The following is a 14,867-nucleotide window of genomic DNA, read 5'->3' as shown; positions in this document are numbered from 1 at the left end:
CTTACATGAGTTGCAATTATACTTTATGATGGAACATTGTTTTGTGTGTGTTTTGTTTTAGACATACATCAGTATAAAAGGGAAAAATGGAGATGAATAGTTAGCGTTATACAAATGTAATATTTTATGCATTATTTACTATATTATACATTATATTTATAATATATACAATATTTTAGTAACTCCACTGTGTATTCTATATAGGTATGACATCAAAGATGATTATACATTAAGAATTAAGAAGGCCATGAGTACAGATGAGGGCACCTATATGTGTATAGCTGAGAATCGTGTTGGAAAAGTGGAGGCATCTGCTACCCTCACAGTCCGAGGTAAGTGACCTAAGATGTTACATATAATTGAAATAGGAGACTATTCGTTGGTTAAATTGGGAAGTGAACTCTTAATCAGAATGTCAGTTTACACTGTTTTATTATTATGGCATATCATATCATTTCACTTCATGTCACCTCATTTCATATTATATATATAATATAAAAATGCCTAAATTTAGTGCCCCTCTCTGATTAATTAAAATGAAATTACTCTCAAACTTGGGTTTGAAGGGACAGTCATTTGAAGGGATTAATTTTCATTTCCAATATAATAGTTTATATGATATCAAGTAAAAGGCAAACTGCAAAAACTAGCTCTGTTTCCAGATGTGGAAAATGGATAGGAAACAGTCCCAGTAGTTGAGATAATCTGATTTAGGGAGTTATTTGTGAATCTCATTGCCCTCAAATAATTGAAATAGTCAGTGCCCATCTTATAATAATTTTCACTTTCTGAGTGCCATTCGCTTTCCCAATAACATGCATTTTTAGACCCACTACATATTACTTATAAGTGAAAGAAAACATTACTATAGGGTTGAACCTTAGATGCTCTAGAATAAATAGCTGCCTTCCTGGTTATAACATGTTCATTCCATGAGGTAAATAGTGCAAGGTACTAGGTAGTACCATATAGATAGTTACACTCACTATAGCCAAATTGACATTTCCCATGGCATCATTTATACTCATACAACTTCAAACAGAGGAAAGGCAAGCATCTCCCTTCCTCAGCTGCCTCCTCCTCTCATCCTTACTGATAAGGAGGATGGCTGCATGTTTTCATCCAGCTCTCAGTTACACCCACACTACTGAGTCGAATCTCTTACCCTTGCAGCTTTGCTCCCAAAAGATTAGGAGAAGGAATTGCAGGCTTAACATTAGTCGCAAGAAATGTGTCAGGGATTCTCAGATTCTGAATTTGTCCTCCATCTGGTAGAAAAGTGCTTTTTTTTTTTTTTTCCAAATCTACAATCTGGGCTTCAAATCATAAAAATCTCATCTTCCTCCAAGTAATTATTAAGAGACAGGCACTCTGGATACCTGGAAAATTATTGGTACTGTCCATACTTCTCAACAATTCAATTACTATTCCACCTAATCCATTTTTTCCCTTCAGACATATAAACCTAGATATAAGAAAAACTTAGACAAAAATGACAAGCTAGTTATTTCAGTCCTTAAAAATTTTTATTCCTTATTAGTTAACAGTTTATAAGGAGCTGTGATCATATACCAGTCATGCATGTGTGTATGCATGTGTGTATGTATGTATATATATAAAAACATATTTGTCATATATGACCAAAAAGCTGATAGACTTTGTGAGCCACAGAACCCTCTTTCCTATGTTTAATCTGCATTCTTTCTAGACGAGTTTTTTGTTAACTGGATAGTCCTTTGCAAAACCAATTCACTTGAACAAATTATCCCCAAAGTTGTTTATTTCCTTAAGCGAATGAAAAAAAATAAAATAAACCACCAGCCAAGAAATGTTCCACTTAAAAAATATTTGCTGACTAAAATGGTGAAAAAATGTGAGGAATTGTATGTTTGTAGAAGCTGCAGGATTCCTTTAGTAGGTGAATGCTTGGATGAGTGGGACATGAAGAGGGCTGTTTGCTTTAGGATCAGTCCCAGCTAATTGTTTTCATAATTTATGGAAAGTTTCAAGTTTAACATTTCATTTCATTAAGCATGCTTAACTTACAAAACTAATAGAGTTGTTTGTTTCAAATACGATTTTTTTTTTTTAAATCACCGAACCTAAAATGACCTGTCCCCAAATCTGTGTCTTGTGGTTGGATTGAAGTGTTTAATCTGTGTGGTATGCATTTATCATTTGTCTAAAACTGAAATCTCAAAAACAGGGTTAAAAAAAATTCTCCATAATACAACATGATGTGGAGTAAAATATTGCTTAGAAATATTCTTCATCATTAGCAAAAGCAGTTAGGGTTTCTCATGCTAAGAGGTTAGCAGAAAAGTTATCATAAGTTAGTTATTTTTTTCTGTGCTCATTTTTCCATGCACATAAATGGAACATTCAGCTATTCTCTGGATTGTTTTATTATAATAGGATCAACTGACCCAAGAGGCCACTTCCATTTTCATCCATTTAATACCCAGACACAGTTTAGTTAAATTTGCTGATTTTTTGGAAACATCTACCTGCTGATATTTTTTCAAGATAACAATTTGGTTTGTAACAAAGCAAGAACAAGTTTTGTTTTGTGATTTCTACTAAATATTATCATGATATTCATGTTAACCAGTTGGGAAAAAAGTAAGGGAGTTTATATTCAAACTCTGAAATAAAGATCTATTCAGTTGTTTTCCATTTCAAAAATATGATGAAAATAGAATTATAAAATGAAGCTTAACAGCAAGTAGCAACACTTTGTTGTCTTTACAACTGTAAGATTTGAAATAATCCTAGCCAATAACAAACCTCCTAGAATTTATATTCTAGTCAAATAATTCATGTTCTAATAGAACTTTAAAAAATGACCCCAAAATAAGTGCAAAAGCTGTATATTTGTAAACATGATTTCTACCCCCTCCCCACCCCCCCACCCCCATTTTCAATTTCTTAAATTGGCTTTGTATAAAGACTTTATTGGAAACACTATCATGCTTCTAGGATAATAAAGCCTTAATATTTTGGAATTATCCCAGGCTAAACTGAAAAAATATTCTTTCTTTAAAACACAATTTTCACCATGGTTTCTTCTCTTTCTCTCTTTAATAACATAGAATCAAAATGCCTTCATATTTCTGAAGGAAACATTATGTTTGAAATTCAGCTTAATGTGCCATCTGAAAATATACCAATTTAAAGATGAAGGACAAAATCCTTTTTCTACTCAACATTAGCAAAATTAAGAGAGAGATCTCATTTTTAGAATTAAAATTATTTCTTCTATTTTCCTCTTGCTATAGTAAATGCAACATATACTGTATGATACACTAGAATTTCACTAAGCTGGAATTTTCATATGCTGCTATAATTGCCTTATTCTTCTCTTTTGAATTGTGAATAATGCTATAAGGCCATGAATCTCATACAGAGGCATCACGATAACCATTTTTTTAGAGAATTGCTCAAGCTAATGTTGTGATGTCTTAGTTGAGTGAATGAATGCCTATAAATATGTTTTCAATTGCTAAAGTTATGTTGCCATATCCAAAGAACCATCCTCAACACAAAACTATTCAGAAGTTATAGAGACACATTCTATATACACTAGAGCTTTGTCCACTGGGATATGGGTGAAAATAATTGTTTGTCAGATACATTTATGTTTTTCAATGTAAGATTTCATAAAAGTTCAAATGCTACTAAATCTATTTCTTTATTTGAGTAATGGGACCATGTAAGCTATAATATATGTCCATTGCTTTTATATCTAATAGTTTACAGTCTTAATTTATTTGGCATTCTTTTTTTTAAAAAAAGTATTATTAAGCATGTCTCTTACAGTTTTTGTGCTTTAATAATAAGGGATGCCTATTACTACTGAGTTCAGTGATTGAAAGTTATGGTATAATAAAAGAAATAGTGATTTGTTGAAGCAGCAGTTTGAAAGCCATTCTCAGTGTGAACAAGAATCAACTTGTCAATCATTGTTTCCTTCACTCCTCTGTCCTCTGCCAAAAAGAAAAAAGAAAAAGCTTAACAGTAGTTAAGGAGCTACTGAGTTGAAATCTCTAAGGATGTTCCAACCTATTTGTTATATTTTCATCAACCCTGTCCACAGATGAAAAGTGATGTGATCTTAACTTATTACTGGCTGAAAAGCCACGTCAGGGGCTTTTCAGTAGTCCTTGTAATGGTTCTGACTAACCATGCTTAAAATCCAATTGCTATTTAAATCAGACAGTGAGGCCTTCTTTTATTGACATGACATTTGCTAGTCTGTGACTTGAATAGTTATATTCATCGAGTTCTTAATTTCATGGTACTACAAAGCTATTTAACTCTAAAAAGTCCTTTGAAATATTAACTACAGTAAGTGACGATGATGAGACTTTACTTAAAATATCTCTCAAATGACTTATCATCAGTACTGGAATGCAAAATAGTTATTTTCTTAGAATTATGCTTATAACTTTTGATATCCTGTTCATACTTGAATTTGTGAGACTAGAAATCACTGTACTGTCCATACTTAAATGTAACATTACACATCATGCATTCTGATAATTTTCTTTTCTTTCTTTTTTTTAAAATTTCTTTGTTATGTTCTCACCACACCATTGTAATGTCTACAGCTCGCCCTGTTGGTAAGTAGCCATCCTTCTATCCATTTAGCATGGCTTTGTATAATGCTTCATAATTCATGCATAGCAGGATTTGATGGAATGAAATATATTTTTAGCCCATCTTAAATATTACTTGAGTGACTGCCTGCTGAAAGAGTTACTCCTGATCTTTTCATCACTTTGATAAACCATCTATAGTGACTCTGGCTATATAGCAATGAGTAGGTAATGATTTTCACATAAAAGAATAAATATATAAGGGATTAATATTATAAACAGCTAACATTTCCTAAGGAGAAAAATACCATACTACCTTTTTTCTACAAAATAATTATTAGTTATGATTAATATTAGTTAAAATAAAAGTTTAGGAACTAATTAAGAAGTTCTATTACTTTCTTCATGTCTTTTATTTTTAGAAGTATTTTTAACTGCTGCATACTTCTTATCTGCATGCCTATTTAAACAAATTTAAGTAGAACTCTTCATTTTACTGTAAGTACATGCTTATGCAGAGAGGGGCAGGGAGGGGTGAGCTGTGTTCTTGGCATGAAAAGTTAATGTTTGTGTTTTTAATGTACCTAATTTTCATTTGACTTTGTGCAACTCAAGTAAGTTAAAAGCTCGCATTTGCAGAAATTTAAGTGGTAATTTATTTGTAAACATTTGGAAAATATTTTTTTTTCCAAATTCACTTATTTAATAACCTCTCTGCATTTCTTTTATGATTTAGCATAAACCACCAATAAATATATTTAAACAAAAGAAACTTGGTTATTGTCATATAACTAGATGAAAAGATGATGATAAATGTATGCATTAATGAATGAATGAATAAACGCATGAATGAATGGAGAAAATTGCTTCTTTGTATACCAGGATATATTTTATTAGCTTATTCAGTGTTTCACAGCTTTAAAAATTATCTATCTAGTTTTCAAAACTTTTTAAATATAATGGCTTGACATTGTTGACATTTGATCTATATTTGTCCAAACTCATGACATTTTTCCCTGTTTGAAACATTCACAGATTTTATTGTGGTATAGTACATTCTTAGATGGATAGCAAAGGTGGTATAGAACTATGGTTTCCCAACCTAAATTTCTATTCTCTCTTTCTAGGCATACTTCCTTTGATTATTTACTTAATATCTCTGATCCTCAGTCAACTCATCTACAGAATGCAGAGAATAACACTGACTTATCAACACTGTTGTGGGAATTAATTGAGTTCAATATTGATTATATATATATATTTACTATAACTAATATTGGTTAATATATTCCTAGTTTCTGAGGCCTACTTTTTTTCAAATTTTAATATTTTTGAAATTCTATTATAGTTTCCAATTAAGTTAACATAAACTGTAGTTTTAAAATTTTTTTTCTTAGAACACAATTATTAAATTGATGGTGCTCTTTGGAACTAAGGTATTAGATTATTGACACCATTAATAATAAGCTAAAACTAATTATTTTAGTTTCCTAGGCTTCTGAAATCAGATACCATGAAATGGGTTGACTTAAATAATGAGAATTTATTAGCTTACAGTTTGAGTCTGAGAAAATGTCAAAATCAAGACATCTTTTAGGCAATGCTTTCTTCCTGAAGACTGGCTGCCAGTGATCCTTGGCTTTCTGCCACATGGCAAGACACATGGAAGCATCTGCTGGTCTTTCCCTTCTCTCCAGGTTTCATTGATTTCAGCTTCTGAGGCTTTCTCTCTCTCCTCCCCGACACACCCCCTTCCCTCTCTGTGTACCCATTCTGTTTATAAAGGAATCCAATAAGAGGATTAAGACCCATTCTGAATGAGGTGGGTCACAGTTTACCTGAATGAGCCTCAGAATAGGTCTTATTTACCATCAGTTCACACCCCCTGGAATGGATTAAATTTGAGAACATGTTTTTCTGGAGTACATATAGCCTCAAGCCACCACAGTGTTTTCATAGTTTATAAAAGTCTCATTTTCTTGTATTTGTAAAGATCCTTAAAAATGATAACTTTATATGAATATGGAATGATGTATAAAAATAGGAAGAAAATGGAAAAGAATGAGATAGTTCAGGAAAAGACAAAGAACTGATTGTGATTACTTTGCCCAGATCTCTGTCTCAGTCTGTAAACTGACTTTCCAGGTCCAGAAACTGATTCATTATATTTGTTAAATTAGAAAGTGTAAATAATCTAACAGAAATATAACTGTTTAATAACAGTTTTATAACAATTAGAAACTTTCATGATATTCTTCATAGCTAAGCAATAAAAAGCTTATCAACTTTATATATAAGCAATTTTAAGGTATTAAAACATTGTGTTTTTTTGATAAATGTGAAAAAATAGATGATTGGATGAGAACACTTATTAATAGAAAGGAGTCAGCCAGAGGGGTGCTGATGCAAAGTACAAGAAACCTGCTGTCTTTTACAAAGGGTATTTATTTAGGGTAAAGCTTCACAGTTACAAGGCCGTGAAAAGACTAACTCAAGGCTGCTTTCTCAACAAAGTACGTTTCCATGTGTTGAAGCAAGATGGCGGGCAATGGCTGCCTGGTCTCTCAGGCCTTCTCAGCTGCTCAGCTGCTCTGTTCCCTTCAACTACAAACTATCAGGCAAATGGCTCATCTCTCTTCCTGGGGCTTTTGCTGTTTGAGCCTTCTCCATTCTGTTACATGGCAGGACCGGAATGACTCAGTTCTCTCCTCTTCAATATGTCTTTTTTGAGTAAGTGTCTGTTTATATGAGCCACCAAGAGAATAGGGACTTAACCCTGAGTCATGCCCTACTGATGTGGTAGAATTACAGCCCTAAATTGATTTTATTAAATAAACTCAAAACCTTTGAATTTAATACAATCAAATGGTATCACACCCAAAGGAACAGACCAGTTTACAAACGTAAGTCTTCTCTTTTTCTGGGATTCACAAAAATAATCTCAAACTGCCTATATTAGTCAGGTAAAGGGGTGCTAATGCAAAGTACCAGAAATCTGTTGGCATTTATAAACAGTATTTATTTGGGGTAAGGCCGGAAAGTGTAAGTTACTTCCCTCATCAAAGGCTTTTGCCATGGCAGAAAGATGACTGCCAGTCTCTGCAAGGGTTTCAGTCTTCCTCTTCAAGAAACTTGGTCTCAGCTTCTTCTAGTCTTAGCTGTGGGCTGATATAAGGCTTGTCTCTCTCCTGGGACTTGTTTCTTCCCCGACTTAGCTGCTGTGGTCACTCCACAAGGTTAGCTATAGATTGTCAGGCTTTCTCTCTTCCTGGGGCCTCTGCCATGTCTATGCAGCCATCTCTGTTCCTCCGTGTTCTTCTCCTGTGTATTTACTTCCCAGGGACCCAGCATCAAAACTCCAACTCTCTCTTCTGCCATGCCATTTTCTCTGAGTCCCTATCCACGGGGGGGGGGGGGGGGAGAGGAGGCGGGGACTGGATGTCCTATTGATGTGGCCCAATTAAAGCCCCAATCATAATTTAGTCAAGTAAAAGTGAAACCTTTGAAGTTAATATAATCTAATATGTCCAGAAGAACAGACCAGTTTACAAAAATCCAATATCTGTTTTTGGAATTCATAAACAATATCCAACTACTACACTATCACAGACGGCATTCTGTACCCCCAAATATAGGTTGATTTAGCATTGGTATCAAATGTAATTATAAGATCTTGACTTTTCATATGAATAAGAAAAAACTAATTTAAATCAAGGAACTTTTTATATAGAAGTTTTAAGCTGTTAAACCATTCCAACGAGATTTATACTATTTTCACAACTTCCCAGAACATAGAAAAATATATTTACAACTTATATTATATTAAAAATACAATGAACAAAGAAAAAAGCACATTGATTAGAAAATACAATTTTACTGAGTATTGAGATGTACTTGTTACACATATGCCATTTCAAAAGTTCTTTCCATTTTTTAATTCTTGTTTAAAATGATTTTTAAATTCCCATTGGACCAGAACTAAAGAACAGCTTTTGACACATTGAACTTTATTCTGGGAGAGTCTGTCATTTCATGAATCTATCTCAAATGACTTATGACAATTCTAAGAAATATGAAGAACTCTACTTTTATCTTGACTACTACTACTAATTTTGGAAACTGAATGTTGATTATGCTTTTATTGGATCCCCAAAGAAGGGACTTGTAACGAGGGCATTGGTCTGATTTTTTCCTTTGCATCAATTTCTTCCATCAATTCTATTGAGGAACTATAGATATTTGAAGGTTCAAGTCAAGTAAAATAAGGAATTAAGTATTCAAATCATGGTAAATCCATATTGTTATTTTTATTTGATAGTAGGTTAAATATCAAGTTTTTCAACTTGGAAATTCTTAGGGAATTTAGTATAGTTATTTAGTATAGTTTGTAGAGAAGAGAACACAGAAAATGGAGAAAACCCAGTTTTAATTCAAAATTGAGTGAGGTAATATATACCAAGAACAAAAAGTTTAAAGGCTTTCGAAAGAGGATTAGAAGTCAATGCAGATCCTGGAATGTTGATTGACTCAGACACGGGATAAAGCTTGTCTGTGTGGGGAACTCCTTTTAGAAATCATTATAAACTCCCAAACTGGGAATTTTGTCCAAGTGGTTGACATAGCTGCATTAAAGTAAAAGAACTTGCAACTCTATGTAATTCACAGTTGAACTGAAAACCTTCAGTCATCTACATTTGCAATTCTTGGACCAACTATTGATTTAGAGGATCCCAGTGTTGGAAATGTTACCAAAAGAAGACATTTATTAATACCTCCATACCAATGAGGGGATATCTTTTCCAGACTTCACTTATCTGTAGTGTCACCAATATCTCAGAAAAAGCTCTTTAATCCAACTTCCATATTTATTGGTTACCACAGAATCTAGATAAATGCCACTTAGATAATTAAAAACCCACCAGCTTTTCCTGTTTTTAGCTTTTCATGGTTCTAAAAGCATTCTTTATATGAGAAACAAAAGTACATCCTAGGACACAGTTAACTATGAAGTCTGAAATATTCATTTGTTTATTTGGAAAACTCTTCTGGTGAGGGAACTGACAGAAGAAAGTAGTCTAAATAGGGATAAATATCTTGCTTCCTATACCCATCTGTCTTATTTTCTTTTGGAAGCCTTTTCCAAGCTTAAAAATAAAAAAGAACATCTATTTTGGAGATGGGCAACACATTTTTTCCTAGCAGCAACTCAAAACATGATGAGTAATTTGGAAAAGAACTGTCAAATCTACCAGCTGCCTGCACTTGAAGCTGAGCTCTGCTCCATTTTATGACTTGCTTACCATATGCTAGATGCTGATTGCCTCCAGTATGGAAACTAAAAGCTGAGAATATCAGGTGAAACTTGTCTAAAATATCAAAAACAAGCTGACAATATACAACTTGATGGAAACTTATAAGTATTCCATAATTTTGTGACTCAAAAGTATGTTACTTTTTGATAGAGGAATAAAATTTGCCACACATGAGTTTATAAGTATTGAGAAATATATTTATAAAATACTGCATCTTTAAAAAATTATTTTAAAGAAGTAGCCACCATTCTAAAAAGAAATCAACAGTCATAGTTTTTAAATGTATTAACTGCCTAAACCCAATGATTAAAATATATCATCATTTTAGAAAGTTGTATTTTATGAGTTCAAGTGAATTTTGCTTATTGCATGCTCTAAAGCATTTTAGTCATGAGGCCACCAAGAGCTCCAATACAAAGTGGGTTAATGAAAAATTCAATCAGAGCAAATTATAAAGCTGACATTACTTTAAAAATGTGACTAATATTTATAATACACTTCCCCTCATCCAGAATCTGGAAAATTTTGCATGCAATAACTAACTTACCTTAATGTTGGAAATATACTAGCATTTTTTAAAAATCAGAAAACACATGGGTATTATGTAAGAACCCTTTCATGTCAAGATCAACTTTCTGCAAAAGGGACCTGAGTGTGGAGAGAGACCTGGGCTTTTATTCTCTTCAGTTATTCTTCTTTGGACAAGCTGTTACCCTATGACCTGAGGTGGTCATCTCCCTCCTGCAAGCTCTTAATGTTTCTTGCACCTGGCACTAATTAGGTACTTTATGCAGTGTCCCATTTAATTGTTATTAAGCATCACATTTTTCATTGCTCTATATGGTTTGATTAAATAGTAGATGAAAAAAATCTGTATTCTCTTTTGTTTAATGTATGCCAACAGAGTTTCCATAATGTGAAATGTTTAAACTATCTTAAGCTAACTCTAATTTTTAAAGTGAAAAGCAAGTATAGGTTACTTCTCATGCTTGGCAATCTTTAACCACAGATTTATTTCTTTTAGAGGGGCTTGTGTACTTGTTCTTTGCCTTTATATTGGAGACTAGGTATACAATTATTAAGTCATAGTTTCTTTTTCTCAGAACTTAATGAAAGTATTACCTTGCCTTGGCAGTGATCAGTATTATAGTGAAGTCTGAAGCTTATAGAATTATTTTCTTCTTGACTCGGATGCCCTTTTACTATCTAAATACCCATGGGATTCCTTCTTCTATAACTTCGCTGGCTTATATCTTGATGTTCACCACTCTGTATACAATATTCCTAACACATCAAACCCTTGAGTCTGCAAATTCATATTTAAATTTATTTTGGAAGAGTTTTCTTCTGTTTTATCTTTGAGTATTTTTTATTTGTTTCACTTCTTATTCTTAAATACATTAGTTATGTTGACTTTCTTAGTCTCTCTATCAACTTCTCAATAATCATTTTAGTGTCATCATTTTATTTCACATTTTATGAGTTCTTAATGCCTATTTACCACTTCCCTAACGTCCTTTTTAGTGACAAGTTTGTTTGTCATTTCTCAAGTATCTTAATAGTCTTCATCTCCATTTGTGTTTTAGCCTTTATACATATTTATGAGGGTTTTTTTGTTTTGTTTTGTTTTAAAAGAGAGACCCTGTTAGGCTATGAGCAACTATTTATTCGTAAGTATTCCTAATTTTTTCTTTGGGTAATTCTTAAGAATATTATGAGTATTTTGAGTATTATGTTCCTTTTCTGTAGTTAATTAAATAATAGGTTTATTTCTTGTATTTGGGGTTTTGTTTTCCTGTGTTATTTTATATAAATTCTATTTTAGTCTCTACCTTATTAATTATGTATTTAATTGCTGAAGAGTGTGGTTTGCCTGCTGGAGAAGAGAAGGTAGGGAGTGCCAGGGTCATTCAGTAGCCTCTACTTGGACTTACCTTGAATATTTTATTAAATACACGTTATTTCCTTCACAGTATTCTAGTGGCCCTAGTAATACACAGCAGACTTTTTTAAGTTATGAGCTTTCTATATTGCCATTGTGAAACTCCCTCCTCACCTCCTTCATCTCTGGCAGTCTTCCTGGCCACCATAATGAAGTACATAAAATGAGAATGGTTTGGGTATTTTAGTTTACTATTGCTGCATAACAGATAACACAAATGTAGTGACTTAAAACAAAATCCAGTATCTCTCGAGAGAAAGGGTGGCTCCCAGGGCATTAGGGCAGTTGAGCAAGTCAGGCCCTGAACACTGTTGCAAGTATCTCTGGACGTGGCTCCTCAGGAAATGGAGATTGGCTGTCGCTGTGGGCCCCAAGGGGAGGGGAAAATGGATGTTGAATGGATGGAACCAAGGTAAATGTGGGGGCAAGAGAGGAGCTTCGCGAGAGTACATGAGGATGAATATAAAACATGTAATATTACACCAAAAACATATAGGGGATGACAGACTAATAATGTAAACCATCAGGTAAAACATAGGATAACTAAAAAATTTAGAAAACTGTATATCCTAAAGTATGGACCACATTGTAAGCACAGATGCCACCTTGTTTGAAAGCTATTGTTTCGGAGTCTGTACATCAGTTTCAGCAAATATGATATGAATAAGTTAAAAGATTATCGCTGTGGAAGGGAAAAGGTTTTATGGTGGATGTGTGGGAGTATTGTATATTGTATATATGAATTACTGTGATCTAAGACTCTTGTGAAGAGAAGCTCAATAATTAGGAAAAAAGAAAAGAAAAAGATAGGTTGTAGAATTTTTCCAAATCAATACGTACTCTAGATCTAACCTTTAAACTCATCGCTATATTCCATTTTACTACTAAGGGAACCTGGCATTATATTGGGCTTTGCTTTACAGCAAGTTTTGGATCACAGAGTGGTTCAACAATGGCGGTGGAGGAATACTGGTATGGGATTTTATTGACAGGCTATATATGGTTGACAGGGAGTTATACAGGACATATGTCCAGGGTGCATGGTAATGTTTGGATATACTCATAGTGGAAACAATTAAAAACAACAGCTAGGCGGGTACTGGGTTCCTGGCCGGGGTGCTCTGTCGTGGTCCCTAGGGGAGCAGCGGCAGTCTCCCAGGTTCAACGGTAAGAACCAGGAAGGAATGAGGGTCCAACAGTGGGCTCCTGTTACTAATGACTATGCTTGTGAGCCTATACGCTTGAAATAAGAACAAGGCCTAGAGCAGCATTGTGCCTGGGAGTTTCCTCCTGACAGCCTTTATGTTACTCAAATGTGGCCAGTCTCGAAGCCAAACTCAGCATGTAGATGCAGTGCATTCCCCCTAGCGTGGGACATGACACCTGGGGATGAGCCTCCCTGGCACCAAAGGATCCCTACCAAATACCAGCTGAAGATGCAACTAGAGAATGACCTTGAATTAAAGGTTCAACGTGAATCAGCAGAATATCCACAGAAATGACTTTAAAATGCTGTTTGACCTAAAAAAAAAAAAAAAAATGCTGTTTGACCTAATGTAAGGGGGAAATGGAAAGGAGAAATGAGTTTATATGGCTGTGAGTCTCTAAAAAAGAGTCTGGAGGTTGTCAGAACGATTGCCCTTATGCACACCTGAGCAGAGTCTCAGAGACAGATAAAGTAGATACAACCCCAGGTATTGGTTCTTTTGAGGGCTAAAGAGACCCACGGGTTCTATGGTCATGGCAGATGGGGTTCACTGCCATGTCAGTTGGCCCTTCTTTGGAGCTGGTGTTTCTGTGTGATGGAACTGGACTCAGATGGGATCTCTTTTCACAAGACTTTCATGCTACTTCACTGGAATTGTAGTTGGTGTTGGGGTTTAAGATATATTTAGGGGATTTGAATCTCTGGACTGACAATATGATAGCCAGGCCCTGAGCCTCAACAGACTTTAACTCCTACACTCTGATTTATTGGACTTACCCCACTCAGCTAACATGGAGTTGAAGAATGTCAGCCACCACACCATGGAGCCTAGAGTGCCTACAACTGAAAGCAGGAGGATTGCATCCAGTATCCATGTGGAATCTAAGCCCCCTCTTGACATAGATGTGCAATGGACACAACCAATCCAATATCCACAGAAAATGTGGCATTGGTGTGGGAAGGGTGGCCATGGTGGCTGCTAGGTGCGGGGAATGGGAGATAGAGATGAGAGGTGGAGGCGTTTTCGGGACTTGGAGTTGTCCTGGGTGGTGCTTCACGGACAATTACGGGATATTGTAGATCCCCCCAGGGCCCACTGGATGGAACATGTGAGACTGTGGGCTATGATGTGGACCATTAACTATGAGGTGCAGGGATTCCCAGAGATGTACTTACCAAGGCAATGGATGTGTCATGATGATGGGAGAAAGTGTTGCTGTGGGGGGAGTAGGGGGTAGGGGCGGTGGGTTTGAATGGGATTTCATATTTTTTTAATGTAATATTTTTTTAAAAATGAATAAAAAAATAAAAAAATAAAAAAGTGAAACAAAATCCAGTTATTAGCTCACAATTCTATTGGTCAGAAATCTAGGCATGCTGACTGGGTTCTCTGCTTGGGTGTCACAAAGCCAAACTCAAGGTGTTGGCTGGGCTGACCTTTCCTCTAGAGACTCTAGGGAAGAATCTACTTCAAAGTTCAATCAGGTTGTTGGCAGAATCCATTCCCTTGCATTTGGAGGACTGAAGTCCCCATTTCCTTCTTGGTTCTTGGCTGGGGATTGTTCACATGTCCTGAAGACTTCTCCAGTTTTTTCACATGACTGCCTCTCTAGTCTGCCAGCAGTGGTCTGTGAACTATTTCATGTGCTTTGTGTCTCACTGACTTCCTTTCCTACTACCAGCTGGAGAAAACTCCCGGTTTTTAAAGGACCCATGTAATTAGCTTAGGCCCATCTGGATAATCTCCATAAGATCAACTGATTAGTAAAATTAATTACATTTGCAAAATCCCTTTTGTTGGGTAACAT

The 14,867-nt window shown here is 34.9% G+C and overlaps 1 protein-coding gene across 17 annotated transcripts in view; it reads left to right on the top strand.

The window, feature by feature from the left end:
- ROBO2 (roundabout guidance receptor 2) overlaps positions 1-14,867 on the top strand; it is a 1,471,152-nt gene that overhangs the window by 1,334,198 nt on the left and 122,087 nt on the right. For 16 of the 17 annotated variants that reach the window (XM_058296090.2, XM_058296089.2, XM_058296096.2 and 13 more), the window contains one exon: positions 205-332. In XM_058296090.2, the coding sequence (XP_058152073.1) occupies positions 205-332 (128 nt within the window). Of the gene's footprint in view, positions 1-204; positions 333-4,610; positions 4,623-14,867 lie in introns of all 17 variants that reach the window. The other variant, XM_071214898.1, reaches the window with a different exon arrangement.

The sequence above is a fragment of the Dasypus novemcinctus genome, chromosome 4 (assembly GCF_030445035.2).
Source record: "Dasypus novemcinctus isolate mDasNov1 chromosome 4, mDasNov1.1.hap2, whole genome shotgun sequence".
In the NCBI taxonomy this organism is placed as follows: Eukaryota; Metazoa; Chordata; class Mammalia; order Cingulata; family Dasypodidae; genus Dasypus; species Dasypus novemcinctus.
Note: the sequence above shows the minus strand (reverse complement) of the source record. Positions and strands in the feature narration are given on the sequence as shown.